This window comes from Antedon bifida, chromosome 1 (assembly GCF_963402885.1).
Source record: "Antedon bifida chromosome 1, ecAntBifi1.1, whole genome shotgun sequence".
NCBI classification, from domain to species: Eukaryota; Metazoa; Echinodermata; class Crinoidea; order Comatulida; family Antedonidae; genus Antedon; species Antedon bifida.
The window spans coordinates 12,565,332-12,581,825 of NC_136226.1; the positions used below are offsets into that span (position 1 = coordinate 12,565,332).

Consider the following 16,494-nt stretch of genomic DNA (forward strand, 5'->3'; position numbering starts at 1 on the left):
TTCAGCTCGTTCCTCTCTATTACATCAAATAATACATCTTCATAGATATAATCATACGTAAGGAGAATACTATACACACGTGACTATACATAATACATCGACTGAATAACATATTTTTGTTTAAATTCCGTTTTTTTTTATTACTGTAATTATAAACCAATTTGGTGCTAAAAGCAAAACCATCAAAAAAAATTTTTATTATTTCCTGTACTGTACACTCAAATATGATACACAAGCAACTCTCTCTACATACACATAACGTTCCTTGTTTTACCCCGTGTTAGTTTCTTCTTAATTAATAGAGATTGGATACCCCGTAATGAACACACAGAATCACAAGATTTTGTAGAGTTTGATATTATGTAATGAAGCATAGAGTGATGGAAATAGCCTGCTTCCGATTTGACCTACGACCAACGCAGTGATGTCGTCGTCGGTCGTCCACACGGAACTGTGTCGAGGAAATCGAAGAGGAAATGCCCACAATTTCTCAAAAAGATTAAATGTAACATTATCATATTTTATCTTAATAGTAAGTCTACTTTAAAAAAAAATGTAGGCTATGTATGAAATTGTTTTCACACAAGCGGTTTTCAGGGTTGAACACAATAGATCATGTCGGTAAAACAACTATTTTAAGCATTTCGTGTGTAAACAATGTAATTGTGTGAAAATACTTTTATTCCTTTAAATATAAGGTGGATCTTTAAGATGTTTACTACACTACATAAATGATCATGTAGACAAGTTGCAATAATCGTTGGGAAAGTAGGCCTACTGAGAAATCTGAAAAAGAGGAATAGATCGTGTTCGAGAAATGGATATTGCATTCCAAGTATATCGAATGACGTGGAGAAAAGTTTGTGTAGTTAATATCTAGTTATGAGCAGACGAATAAGTTAAAGACCCCTTCCCTGCAATTTTGGACGTTTTTTGGAAAATAATACATATATATCACTTTAAAAACATTAAACCATGTCATTCCTTGTCTTAAATGTACGTTTTATGGTAAATTATGATAAAAAGTGAGAAACAATGCACTACCTAAGTAGCTCGCGGCGATCGACCTCTCGTGGACGGTCTTAGGCCTAGCCTAGCTAGGCTTAGTTTTGTAGGCCTAGCTGGTAAACATCGGTAACGTACGAACATCGTACGCTAGCTATATACCTAGCCTGACGTTGTATAGTTGCTGCATTAATTGTCTTTCTATTTTTGCCAGACTCCGTTGATACAAGTTGGGGAAAACCCGGTATTTTCACTGAAAGGTTAGGAGTCTTCCATTTGTTTTTGCCTCACGATTGATCGAAAAGTGGGCGAATTACAGGTGAAAAACAAAAATATCAATCCGCGCGCAATGCATTTTGGGATTTATAGCGGGCCGCTATAATTATTAGAATCGACTTATTTTTCACATTTTTAACCGTTTAAAGACGAAAAAAATTATCGCAATAGGACCATATAGTATTATTTTTACATTAAATATAGTTTGTGATGTTAAATTAGATCTAAAAAACGTAGGGAAGGGGGCTTTAATATTATTCTTGTTGAACAATGTCAGTCTTGCGGTTGTTATATGCCATCACTTGAAGAGGCGTTCAATAGAACGCCCTGTGAAGAACTCTCATGATTATACTCTGAATCTGGAACAATCTGGTGTGTCCATCCTTCACAAATACTCTCTTTAACTTTCTTCAGTAAATCAGCTGCAATTAAATAAATAAAATATACAGTTTAAGAATTATTTAGTGTAATTTTAAAAAACATGAACATAGTTTAGAGAACATTAGGCCTACATTATCTATAATACCGACACATTCGACGGAAATTATTATTATGATTAAATATAATTAATGGAAACTTACCAAACACTAGCACTAAGATGGACAAGTTAAGCATCAGTAGAATGAACGGTGTGATTTCGTGAAGAAGAATAATTGAATCATCTGTCGTGTATAAAGAATCGTCCATGTCAATAATTGTACCAATCGATAAGTTAACAATTATGAAGATCAGTGTCAACAACTGAAATCTTTGATCCGATTTTTCCTTCATTGGCTCAAGATAAAGATGTAATGCAATAAGAATAACAGTTACGAACAAAGAATAAGACATGTTTGATGCTTCGTCATCTTTGAAGTTAGCGATAAGTGAAAGAATTGCTTTATTGTACATCTCAAATACTTCCCAGTACCAAAACCGTGAGTTGTATTGCTTACAAAAGAACTTTAATCCCACAATTTCTGGTCGTATACTATTAATATCTTCGTTATGTGAGGCATTGCGTTTATATTTCCAATACAAAACAGCAACAACTGCAATAGGAAAACCTATTACATACAGCAATGAAACAAACACGATGTTTTTGTTAGTATTGTACATCGAACCATTGTTATCTTCCACATTCATAATAGAATAGTCGGACGTAAGTATTTTCTTTGTATAATTGTGATTATCATCTAATGTAACATCAAATGTACGAATCGACCACGGACCTACGGCCATGATATTTGAGCAGGAATTTGCGTACGTTAAGTACATTAACATTATTGTAATTGATAAGCATTTGTCTTTTAAACGATGAGCTGTGTAATCACCACGATATCTATTGATAAGGTGTAGCAGCAAGCAAACTGTTGACGCCAATATCAGGATAACAAAAGGTGTGGCTATACCAATATACAAAAGTGTATATGCATTCCAAGAACCATACAAAATACACGCCGGACTGAGAAGATTAACATATCGAATAATGTCAAGATACTGTAAACTTTGTCCAACCGATTTAAAGTTTTCTGGCCAGTGAATTTCATTTATTTCAGATAGTATACCAAGTATCTGATAGAAATTGATAGCTATCTTCATGTGAGTGAAAAAAGAACCCATGCGTGCGATACTATTTCTTTTATCTATTCGCCAAACTATGTATCCAATAACGGCAATTATTAAGATAATAACAGCAAATAGAATAATCATAATGAAACTCTTCTGACATTTATGACATTCGTTGAACAATTCGTAATAACCTGGTAAACATGCGCCACATAACCATCCTGTATAACCACTGGAACAATTTGCATCGATACCCCCTACACAACTTTCTGACCGTGGACACATATACACAGCAGGCAATAATCCATCGTAGATTGCATTTTTCAAAGCATCTGGATTACTTTCACTAAAGCTGTTGCTAACTAACTGCGTAATAAAATCATTGTAATTTTCTTTACTTTCTGAATCAAATCCCCAAAACCACCAGTAGCCCGGTAGCAATTGTTGAAAGTCACGTGTACAGTTGACGCCTTCTGGACAAGGTTTGCATTCACCGAATCGATCAACACGATGGAAGTTATCAAGGCAATAACAAGCATTGAGATATGCTAATTGATCAGTCTTTGTTCCAGACGGACATGATTGACAATCACCAATCGTACTAGCACCAGCACTGGCTGTGAAACTTCCCACTGGACATCTTTTGCTGTTGTTAAGCCAACTCCCTTCCTCACACTTTCCCAACTCGTCGTTGTAAAATCCTCCTAAAATATTCAATTTCAATCAATTAATCATTCAAAAACTAACATTTAGAAATTAAAATGTAGTAGAAAGAAAATTATGTTTTGGTTGTTGACGTATTTTACTGTTTATTTTACATGTTACAAAAATGCGACGGACAATATTATGCTCATACATTAATGTATTGCGATGCTGAATGTCTATGTTTAGTTTTGTTGCATAACCCCGCCATAGTTTTCAAGAAATTGAAACTTGGTTAAACCATCAAGTTTTGTAGCCTTTATAGGTTTGTTGTCATATATTAGAGTAACAGTTTCAAATGAATTTGTTATTCAGTTGTTTGCGCGCGTGCTGCTTGTTTATTTCACTTGATATTATTCACACTACCGTAGGCCTAATAACAATTAATATGCATCTGTTATCATTTCTAAATTGTCACGGTTATAAATAATAATAATTATAATAATATTATAAACTTTTTTTTTTAAATTTTATAAGTCACCTGGTGGACAAGCAGAGCATCTTGTTTTATTTTCACTATGGTTTATCCTTCTGCGTAACTGATAATATCCCTGTTTACAAGGCTTGCATGTACTTTTTTTATTTTTTTTGTCGCATACCATACCATAGTATAGACGAGTAAGATCAAAGTCAAATACAATCTCAGTTGTATTTTTCAAACAATAACTGAAAAAGAATGTTCATCAGACTAACTTTATCCGCCTAACAAAATAAGTTTTAGGCCTAACATTTTTATTGTTGAGTAGGCCGATACCATTTTAATGTCATACAATAGTTATTCACTTTGACAAAAAATTGGATCGAAAAAAATGATTTTTACTTGAAAAATGTAATGTAAATCAAAATATAGTCAAATTGGCCACCAGCCAATTTTATTTTTTAGAACATTTTTAACCGGTTAAAACTACAAAATAGCATTCAAAGTCTCATTTTAATATATCAACTAACTTTAATTTGTCCAGCTGGAAGGGTTACCCTCTATAAATAAATTGAAATAAATAAAATAATCATCTTTTTCATGTTTGGGTGGGGGCGAGGTGGAGAATACATCTTTAATGGTGTTAAAAATGATGCGAAAGGTGCAAAAAGGCATTACGTAAGCAAAAGGTCGTCAGTTCAAACACCAGTAGAGGATATTCTGAACTTTTGTATTTGGAACTTTGTGTCGAAATATGATGAATACATTTACATATCTATGAATTTCAAATACCAAAATATATTTACACTACTGTATTTCCAGACAAAGATGATGGAATTGTTGACAAATGTTCACAGTTCAGGTATCTAAAAAAAGTATTTAACAATATGAGTAAGTAAGACTATTGTGTATTATGTCTACTATGGGTAAGTAAGACTATTGTGTATTATGTCTACTGTGAGTAAGTAAGACTATTGTGTATTATGTCTACTGTGCGTAAGTAAGACTATTAGTGTATTATGTCTACTGTGAGTAAGTAAGACTATTAGTGTATTATGTCTACTGTGAGTAAGTAAGACTATTAGTGTATTATGTCTACTGTGAGTAAGTAAGACTATTAGTGTATTATGTCTACTGTGCGTAAGTAAGACTATTAGTGTATTATGTCTACTGTGCGTAAGTAAGACTATTAGTGTATTATGTCTACTGTGAGTAAGTAAGAGTATTGTGTATTATGTCTACTATGAGTAAGTAAGACTATTGTGTATTATGTCTACTATGAGTAAGTAAGACTTTGTGTATTATGTCTACTGTGAGTAAGTAAGACTATTGTGTATTATGTCTACTGTGAGTAAGTAAGACTATTGTGTATTATGTCTACTGTGAGTAAGTAAGACTATTGTGTATTATGTCTACTATGAGTAAGTAAGACTATTGTGTATTATGTCTACTATGAGTAAGTAAGACTATTGTGTATTATGTCTTCTATGAATAAGTAAGACTATTGTGTATTATGTCTACTGTGAGTAAGTAAGACTATTGTGTATTATGTCTACTATGAGTAAGTAAGACTATTGTGTATTATGTCTACTGTGAGTAAGTAAGACTATTGTGTATTATGTCTACTATGAGTAAGTAAGACTATTGTGTATTATGTCTACTATGAGTAAGTAAGACTATTAGTCTATTTTGTCTACTGTGAGTAAGACTATTCAGTAATTAGTCTGGAGATTTAATTTTTTAGTTACGTTAATGAATACAAAAAGGAGAAAGAACAGTTTTAAAAAGTGTTTATTTTGTCTTAATTACTTACACACTTGAATCCGTTGACATGTTAGAAAAACTGTTCTCTTCTATAAAAGTGATTGGATTGTAGTACAAATACCTGGTGAACAAAATAAAAATAACATGAATAATACACACAGCCCATTTATTGTGTAGTTTGTTGATAACTTTAACGTATTCATGTATTAATGTTATATACATGACATAGCTTTAATTAATGTAATTGTAAATAATTTAGATTTGTTATAATCTTTGTTAAATAAATTTTGTAATATAGCGTGTACAGCATCCAAGAATCTGAGATAAGAAAGCATGTATAATGTCATGTAACTTACAGTGTTTTCATTACTCCATTTCTAAACGTTCCATTCGTTATAGTTTCCAGCTTATTTTTTTGTAAATATCTGAGGAGTAAGGGTCTAATTTTAGTACAAAATAAAACGAAAACGAAGACCAATGAAATGTTCCCATAATGGCATACTACGTTGTTAATCCATTATTATTGCAAAGTGAAATATTTCTGAAGTAATACAAACCGCCCGATTCTCGGTACTGTGTCTAGATTTCCCCAGTATCATAGAAATATGCGGTAATACAGCAACACCTGTGTGTCATGTATGTATCGCCTAGTATCATAGACCAGCCTTAACATAACCTATGATGCTCCACATGTGATACAGATGCGATGCTGTATTATACAAATATACGTGATACTTGGTAAATATTGTCGTATATGGAAATACAGCAATGAGAATCGGGTAAACAAATAACCTACGTTTAAAGTGTATTATTAGTGTAAAATAAGGAACATAATATAAAATTCTTCTCGACTTAACAAACTTGCCCAGTCTCTAATTTAGAGCGAGTTATTTTCCTTTCGATGACAGGCAAACCCGTGTAAAATAGACCCCCTTATCTTATTCAGTAAATTAATGGGCTTACTTACATTTGTTTCAAATCAGTATCATCAAATGCTCCATCTTCGATGAAAGATATTTTGTTTTCAGAAAGTACCCTGGTTAAAAGAAATAATGAGGACAATAACATGTGACTTTCAACCTCTTTAACTAGATTAACTAATATTTGTTATCATTTATGATCCATGAAAACGTTATTAGATACTGTAGTTTAATTATATTGTATGACATTTGGTAACATCTTTGTTCTCCTCTTCGTATAGAGCTAGTATACCATTATAAATAAATCTTAAATATGTCGAGATTCTACAATTAAAAGATAGACTTAATGATTGTATCAACCTACAATATATTTAGGGCTTTACAACCTATAAAATTAGTTTTCGAAATATTTTGAATTTCATTCATGTGCAGGTACAGAATGTGTGGAAAATGCTGTAATAAAGATCTATTTCCAAGTGAAGAGATGTGATTGTTTTCCAGGTCACTGTAAATAAAAAAAAACATTACTTAATTTATTTAATTGATAAACAATACAGACAGTCTAATTATTGACATATTCGTTAAATATTTGTTATTTATATGAAAAACTATTTACATGCTTATGAATAATCAGGTTTCAATTATTGCTTTAGGCTTATTTTCAATTAATTGTAAATGAAACTTTTTTATGGGTGTTTTTCAAATGAATAATTGACAATTTGTACTACATGAAATGAATGATGAATGGTATCATAAAGACTTCAATGATTGCGGATTGTTTGGCTATAATGGAAGTTTCTATGCTCCATTCATAATGATTCTGATAATATTTAAATTTTGTTTTTTGATCTAATAAAACGTTCTGGATTCTTGATTCTTGAATATAATGACATAATATATCGCCATTGTGTTTAAAAGGTTCCAAGGACTAATCAGCAGTAGGCCTATAGTTAAACGCTGTCTACACTATCAAACTTTATGTGACAAAAAAAATGTGATGTGCCCACGATGACATCATATGACTACCATATTTGGGCACATCACAAACTAGTTTGATAGTGTAGACAGAGGTTTTGTCAACTTACAGAGTATCCTGCATTTGAAGGTGGTATAATGCAGAAGGAAACACAGTTAATAAATTACTAGCAGCAGTGCTTCAAATAAAACAATAGAAAACAAATTATAAATTATTTAAAAAAAAATGAAATGCGTTTCTCACCTGATAGCAAAGAAAGTATAAGTATACTACTATGCTCGCTCGAATGATCGCCTTATAATAAATTAAATACCCACGACACACACATACATAAGATCACCCACAACCAATGCGAACCATTTGAATAAAATAGCTCACTCACGGTATCCCACTCAAAGTTAAAATAACATGTATTAAGCAGCAGTAACATCTTCTTTCCCCATCCTTCACTCTAAAAACAACACTCCATTTCAAAGTTATAATAATGTAGATATTCGATCATTTGAGATGTTTATGTAAGACAGTATACTTACAAATCAGCAAGAAATATTAGCTCTTTAAATGCTTCCGGGTGAATTTCGCTGATTTGATTGAAATCCATTCGTCTAAAAAGTTTCATTGAAAAAAAACCCATAGTTGTTGATAAACTTTGGTGTTTAAACCATTTATATTTAGTTTTAAAATTTGACAATCTTAATAATCACGATTAATGACATTACCATAGTAATAAACCATTAGTTACTCACAACACGGACAAAACACTTGTTTTAACAAATAATCTTGCTGGTATGGAGCTTATGTTCGAATGTTGTAGATATCTATGTGATAAACAAAAGACCTATATCAAACGTACTGTAATACTGTAACTAGAATAATATTAATAACAAGAGACATGTACCGTTACAGAAAAGTCAGGCACACCAACAGAGCCTGAGAATAAAACAAAACAAGAAACAATAACAAGTCCAAGTATAATAGTAACTTACATTCTACTTCCATTCGGAACATTCGTAAATGTTCCTGTTGACAGGACAGACAATAACCGACTGCTAACTTTTCTGTGAATACGGTAATTAATATTATGAGAATATAGTCCAGTTTGTGAAATTAAAAGTTTATAATAATTTTCTATCCGCACAAATGTATATTACACTACTGTACCTTGATCAATCAAATTTCAACAACTTACATTTCAATCATCCCTTTACTATTAGGCCTAAAGAAGAAGGAGTTTTCCATCAGTTCCTTGATTTGTATTTCTTGAAGGTGTCTACATTAGTTAAAGCAAAATAAGATTCAGAAATAAAATCTGAATACGTTATTTTTAGTTGTTGTTTTAGTTGCTTCGCTCGCTTCCCCTCTAGGAAGTGTAATGACTCGGGCAAAAAGGTTTTAGAAGGACGTTCTCCTTGTACGTTTTCTGTCGGTTACCATTATTGAAATGCTTGACATTCGTAAAGCTAAAGCTACTCTGTTTCACAGTGTCTTAGATGATTAATAACATTTATAACAAAATATAGTGTTTATTGTTTAGTAGGGCTCTTATAGGGCGGAGGTGGGGAGGCGGAGTTCATTTGAGGGAGGTGCTTATTCGAGGGATATGTTTAATTTTTTAGTTTTAATAATATGGTAACATTTATAATAAAATAAAACCCTCTAATAGATATGAAAAGTGGTATAAAAGAATAACAAATGCTTGGTTAATTGTAGATAACAGTGCAATGAATTCTACTACAAATAGTATAATTGTGTTATTATAAAATTAATATAATACAATATTGTGTGTATAAATGTGAATGGGCGTTTATTAGATAGTTGGGTTTGGTGTGGGGGCGATTATTATTCAAAGTGATGTTTTATTGGGGAGGTGTTGGGCGTTTATTCAAATAAATACCATCCTAATAATTAATACATAATTTAGTTTAAACATCTTTTGAAACTAACTTCCGCGACAGAGTGGGCCGCTTTGGCCTAAGAAGGAAGACGTTTTAGACGGCTTGCAACATGGGCAGACGTATCCCGGTCCTAACGGGACACAGATAGCCCATAGTTATTCCTGCCAGCTTACTCAATAAAACTCGACGGCTATCGGGATTTCACTCGATTTTAAACAAAAGGTCTTATCATCAGATCTCCCTATGTAATTTTATAATACTATTCCCCACAATATACTCCGATACTTTATGGCGTATATTTAATTTTATCTTTATTAATTTGCAGTATAATTAACTAACTGTACGTTCACACGAGCAATAAAACATAAAACTAAAATGGCTATCGCCACTAACGGCCAATTTAGTTGAAATCAGGAAGTTGTAAGGTGAACATGTGAACTCATCGTGAACCCGGAAATTACATCGACCCGCGTACAATTGAAATTGAATAGAAAATCTACCGATGAAAACAGAAAAATTGTTATAAAACCCTTTATAATAATAACAATATCCTAATAGTGAAAACTAATGTTATCAAATTTACATTTCGCGGTACATCTGAGATAGATCAGGTAGGTATCCAAGGCAGAGATTTGTCCCGAAGTTTTTCTATTGTGCTCGCCTATATCAGAATTACCCATAATTTATATATAGATATAATACTGTAGTGTACCTACATCTCATTAATACGTTGTAGACCAGCAAACGTAAATGGTTCAATTTGCTCCAGAGCACTATCACAAACGTCGCTGTAATAATGAGTGATATATCAAATTTGATCAATTATTTAGTGTGTGATACTGCGATTTAAAATATATACACCGCAAAAGTTGCGGCAATAGAATAAACGTATACAATACGGTAGTATTATTTTTTTATTTATTAAAAAAAAAGCTAGAACCTTACATGCGTCTAAAATGTGCCCCTTGGAAACTCGTCTTGGTTAGCTTTTTAATTGGATTACCATTCAACATTCTATAAGTATAAATATGGTGTTAAAGCCAAATTTACAAACTACTACTACTGTACTATATCACATTCCTCCATGCTGGAATTACAATACATTATGTAATAACTTGTTATAAGTGGATATTGACCATTCAAATTATTTCAAACCCAAGAAATATGAATAAAAATGTTACAAATCAGTTTACAATTATTACAATAATAGAAAAAGGTGTCTATATTATAATACTGCATCTAAAGTTGGTGATTTAAAATGAATGTTCGTTTGTATATAATCTTCCAATAAAAAAAATAGAACTTTTCAGTATAGAGAATGTATATAGAAATAGAACGTACGGTATTTGCATGCGTCGGGTACTATTATTCAGAATAACTAAGTGGTACACGGATTAGCGTCTATTAATGTTGACAAAACTAAGTTATGATACACTTTTGTGAACATTGGAAATAGTCAGTAATATACAATTGTATTACTAATCCCTCCACATTCCTATTTTAAATGGTTTAAATTGTAAATAGGTTGAAAGATTGAAAGGCATTTTTTGCATTCATTGCAGATAATCTATTTGAAATTTAAGTATTTATAGTCTGCATTGAAGCATAGACTATTTGTAGTGTCAAGTGCATGCATTCAAACAAAGAAATATTTGGGTTGTGGAAATGTATTATTATGTTCGTATAATAAGAAATATCTGTTTGTCTCGATGTATATTTATGTATATTATACAATACAAATTCAAAATCGCCATGAACTGTCCAGCAATGATGATGAAACGAAACTAAATCTGGGTGGGTGATAAGAATGTTATTAAATCGCATAATAATGATTCACTTACATTCTGTCTAGTTGAGTTAAGTTAGAAAACACTCCGTCGATAGACCTCAAATAATTGTAGTTAGCAGATCTTTAAAATATATGTTTAATAAAGAACATTTTTATTGTGAACAACATAACAACAACATAATTGTATTTTTCAAGTGGTAAATGGGAAAATCAGACAAAATGGCCTCAGGAAAAACTGTTGGTTTACGTTTGAGACAATTTTCTTGAAAACAAAAATATAAGCTTACGTAAAAGAAAATGAGAAAGAAAACAATAGAAGAAACAAGGACGATATAGAGAGCCTCTATATATGGTAGAATCAGTACTCAATATTGAAATGTAACAACTTACATCCTGTTTATATACTTCGGAAACTTTGGTAATTCAGTCAATTTGTTAAAATCCAATGATCTAAATGTCATAAAATATTGAATAAGCATACATTAGAAAAAAATAATGCTTCATTGTATCAACTTAATATTTCCAATTCTTGAGGCACTCGTTGACACTCTTATGCCAACCGAATTAAAATAAAAATATCCAGAAAGCATATTAAATGTATGGGTGATAAGAATAAAACGTTCATAAACCACTCCGACATTATTTTGCTAATAACATTTTGCCCTCGTTTGGCCCTTTTTGTGCTATAACGGTAAAATGAAATAGGAAGTTTTCGTGTCACTTCGAAATTTTAATATTTAATATGTTTATACACAAGGAAAATGTCTATTCCTGAAACGCCAAAAATATTTATATTTGAAACTTACATTTCTTTTAATTGAAAAAATCGAAGCAATGCATCACTGGCTATCTTTGTGAGGTTGTTATTGTCGAGCCACCTTTTCAAAACAATTTTATTCAAAGAAAGAAATCTTAATTAAATACTACTTTTGGATTGGTTTAAGAAACAATTTAACAAATCAGGTTATATTTAAATTTTAGGTTTTTTTTGGAGTGTTAAATTACATTGATTTTGATTTACCCTGTAAATGGGATAGATTTTGTCAAAAGGGTAAATGTAACGCAACGCTGTTAATTATGTCGAAAGTAATGACCTTTAAAGTCCCTCATTCATAATGTCTTCAACATTACAATAGGGCTATAATCTAACTTTTCTATTCGTTTTAAGAGATTTTGATGAACTAATATTTTAGCAATCGTTTTAAAATTACAGTCTACAATTGTTTGCATAACAATGACAGTTACAAATTTCGGACTCTCTGGGTAGTCCATTACCAGTATCGGGAATCCCGGTTATCATATAATAATACAAAGCTATAAACATAATGTGCATTTTAACTCACAAATGTGTTGTGTTTTCAGGTATTCCAGCAGGTAAGTGAACAAGCCCACGTCCACTACAATTGACTTTTAACCAATATCTGTTAGGAGATTCGCAGATACATACAAAATGATCTCCACTGGCATTGTTCATACAATCTGCCAATGCAAAAATAATATAGCTACAGGAAAAAAGAAAAGTAAACAAATATCGTAAAAACATTTTCTGTAATAGGCTCTGCAGTAATGTTATACTTGCTCTTACTGTACGACTAATTCTAGTGGTTTTGTCACGACTAATAATGTCAGAGATCAGTGTTGAAAGTATAGATAAATCATATTTACTTCCTTCTTCCTTATTATAATAAAAGAATGACAATAATATCTTCATGTATTGTATTCAAGAATCCAAGGCCTACATGCCACTAAGCAGTGAACTGTAGACAACTTTTGGAATTGTAATAAATTTACAATATATAACAAAATCTATCTATACAAAGTAATTAGATATATTTAAAACATACACAACGTGTTTACCTCTATAGCAGCATAAAAAACAAATTAATTATTCCATCTGCCACATTATCTGTATCTGTACACCGTTTTTAATTTGCTTGAGACTAATTTTAATTATTTGAGATGTAATCTTGTGTATTATAAAATACTAGATTTCAATATATCACAACAAGGCCATATTCATGGCTGCAGTCGCGTGCTCAAGTTAGTGTTTACCGACCAACCGACCGATATAGTGAGCCGTTGCACGCGACTAAAAATCAGTGGCTTCTTATGATTGAACACACCGAGCTGCCGCTGCCTTTGTTAAATGAAATCCTACATTCTTATTTAACTAACGCAGACCTACTGATCACTAGCATAGTCAACACATTCTTTTTGATTGAAAGGCAAAACATACAAGGAAATAAAATTTGGTGTTTAAGGAAATATCCTGAAATTTTATTCGCAATAACACCAAAGATTAAATAAATACTGTCTAGATAACGGTGACAATTCCGTATACTACAGTACTACAATTGTTAATAATACAAAACCAAAACCACACTGTACAATATATTGCTTAAAGGGTTAAAATTGTATATACAGAGATCATATTAAACAATTTTGCTTAAAACTGAGGCTGTTGTTGAGACAATACCACTGTAATACATAACACGATTTATTAAAAATTAATAACATCTTATTGTTCAGTGACTGCTTCCACATTTTTGAACGATCTAATGTGGTATGTGGCTGCAAATCAGTACCGGTACTTACACTCAAATATAATTATTCTGAATAATTAAACTTTAAAGATATTTTTTAAATACATTAAAGTACTAGTAATTATTGATTATGGAAAGGGTCTAAGGCCCTCTACAAAATATTTATAAATTCTTAAAAGAAAGAATATTAAAAATTTCTTTAAAATTAATATATTAATATTAAATACTAATAATAAAATGTATTCTTTTGTTAATGTTTTGACAAGCTGATCTGTGTTGACAACTATAATCTAATCCTTCAATTAATGATAATCTGAATAAATAATATTACATATAAAGTTAATATAGAATCTATCTCTAATAACAACTTATATTCACGACATTACTGCACTAGTTTTAGTGTGTTTAATAAGAATAGCATATTACGGTGCGACGGAACCATTAAATGATGATAAGTATCCTCTTAGTGAAATTATTATAATTATGTTTATTTAGGTAAACACAGTAAGATTAACAATAAATCGACAATCTGCATTTTCAAGTCCTGACTATATGCCATCACTTGACGAGGCGTTCAATAGAACGATCTGTGAAGAACTCTCATGATTATACTCTGAATCTGGAACAATCTGGTGTGTCCATCCTTCACAAATACTCTCTTAACTTTTTTCAGTAAATCAGCTGCATAAGGTAAATAATATACAAAGTAAGTATTATTACAATTATACACATAACTGCCTACATGTTGATTATAGACTAAAGTAATTAATGAAAACTTACCAAAGACTAACACTAAGATGGACAAGTTAAGCATCAGTAGAATAAATGGTGTGATTTCATGAAGAAGAATAATTGAATCATCTGCCGTGTATAAAGAATCATCCATGTCAATAATTGTACCAATCGATAAGTTAACAATTATGAAGATCAGTGTCAACAACTGAAATCTTTGATCCGATTTTTCCTTCATTGGCTCAAGATAAAGATGTAATGCAATAAGAATAACAGTTACAAACAAGGAATAAGACATGTTTGATGCTTCGTCATCTTTGAAGTTAGCGATAAGTGAAAGAATTGCTTTATTGTACATCTCAAATACTTCCCAGTACCAAAACCGTGAGTTGTATTGCCTACAAAAGAACTTTAATCCCATCATTTCTGGTCTTACACTATTAATATCTTCGTTATGTGAGGCATTACGTTCATATTTCCAATACAAAACAGCAACAACTGCAATAGGAAAACCTATTACATACATCAATGAAACAAACACGATGTTTTTGTTAGTATTGTACGTCGAACCATTGTTATCTTCCAAATTCATAATAGAATAGTCAGACGTAAGTATTTTCTTTGTATAATTGTGATTATCATCTGATGTAACATTAAATGTACGAATCGACCACGGACCTACGGCCATGATATTTGAGCAGGAATTTGCGTACGTTAAGTACATTAACATTATTGTAATTGATAAGCATTTGTCTTTTAAACGATGAGCTGTGTAATCACCACGATATCTATTGATAAGATGTAGCAGCAAGCAAACTGTTGACGCCAATATCAGGATAACAAAAGGTGTGGCTATTCCAATATACAAAAGTGTATATGCATTCCAAGAACCAGACAAAATACACGCCGGACTGAGAATATTAACATATCGAATAATGTCAAGATACTGTAAACTTTTTCCAACTGATTGGAAGTCTTCTGGCCAGTGAATTTCATTTATTTCAGATAGTATACCAAGTATCTGATAGAAATTGATAGCTATCTTCATGTGAGTGAAAAAAGAACCCATGCGTGCGATACTATTTCTTTTATCTATTCGCCAAACTATGTATCCAATAACGGCAATTATTAAGATAATAACAGCAAATAGAATAATCATAATGAAACTCTTCTGACATTTATGACATTCGTTGAACAATTCGTAATAACCTGGTAAACATGCGCCACATAACCATCCTGTATAACCACTGGAACAATTTGCGTCGATACCCCCTACACAACTTTCTGACCGTGGGCACATAAACACAGCAGGTAATAATCCATCGTAAATTGCATTTTCAAAGCATCAGGATTATGTTCATTAAATCTTTTGCTAACTAACTGCGTAATAAAATCATTGTACTTGTCTTTACTTTCTGAATCAAATCCCCAAAACCACCAGTACCCCGGTAGCAATTGTTGAAAGTCACGTGTACAGTTGACGCCTTCTGGACAAGGTTTGCATTCACCGAATCGATCAACACGATGGAAGTTATAAAGGCAATAACAAGCATTGAGATATGCTAATTGGTCAGTCTTAGTTCCACCTGGACATGTTTGACAATCAGTAATCGTAGTAGCACCAGTCTTATGTGAGAAACTTCCATTTGGACATGGTTTGCAGTTCTTAAGCCAACTACCTACCTCACTCATTCCCAATTCATCGTTGTAAAATCCTCCTGAAAATATTCGATCTTACTGTAATGAAATATTATCTGGTTCCAAATATATTATATATATACATATAACTTTTACATTCGCTTGGTTATTTATACCACCACGTTTAATATTATAGTAGTTTGGGTAGCCTAATCATCATATCAATTCAATTAACAATTGAAATAACATAATTATAATAATAGCGACAACGACAACGACAACGACAAC

The 16,494-nt window shown here is 31.7% G+C and overlaps 2 protein-coding genes across 2 annotated transcripts; both read right to left on the reverse strand.

The window, feature by feature from the left end:
• Nucleotides 1-113: 113 nt before the first annotated feature.
• LOC144842714 (uncharacterized) lies at nt 114-12,906 on the reverse strand. The gene is made up of 19 exons (XM_078699251.1): nt 12,637-12,906; nt 12,100-12,171; nt 11,684-11,743; nt 11,346-11,414; nt 10,450-10,518; nt 10,221-10,292; nt 8,799-8,879; nt 8,596-8,667; nt 8,356-8,427; nt 8,143-8,214; nt 7,719-7,787; nt 6,998-7,138; nt 6,681-6,749; nt 6,070-6,138; nt 5,763-5,834; nt 4,756-4,815; nt 4,013-4,197; nt 1,863-3,533; nt 114-1,703 (listed from the first exon to the last, which is right to left on the reverse strand). Exons 1-19 carry the CDS (start codon nt 12,834-12,836, stop codon nt 1,570-1,572), a joined length of 3,309 nt encoding a protein of 1,102 aa, XP_078555377.1. The 5' UTR covers nt 12,837-12,906; the 3' UTR covers nt 114-1,569.
• A 635-nt stretch (nt 12,907-13,541) lies between these two features.
• LOC144842790 (uncharacterized) lies at nt 13,542-16,281 on the reverse strand. The gene is made up of 2 exons (XM_078699331.1): nt 14,617-16,281; nt 13,542-14,517 (listed from the first exon to the last, which is right to left on the reverse strand). The coding sequence occupies exons 1-2, from the start codon at nt 15,866-15,868 to the stop codon at nt 14,411-14,413; spliced, it is 1,359 nt and encodes a 452-aa protein (XP_078555457.1). The 5' UTR covers nt 15,869-16,281; the 3' UTR covers nt 13,542-14,410.
• Nucleotides 16,282-16,494: the final 213 nt, after the last annotated feature.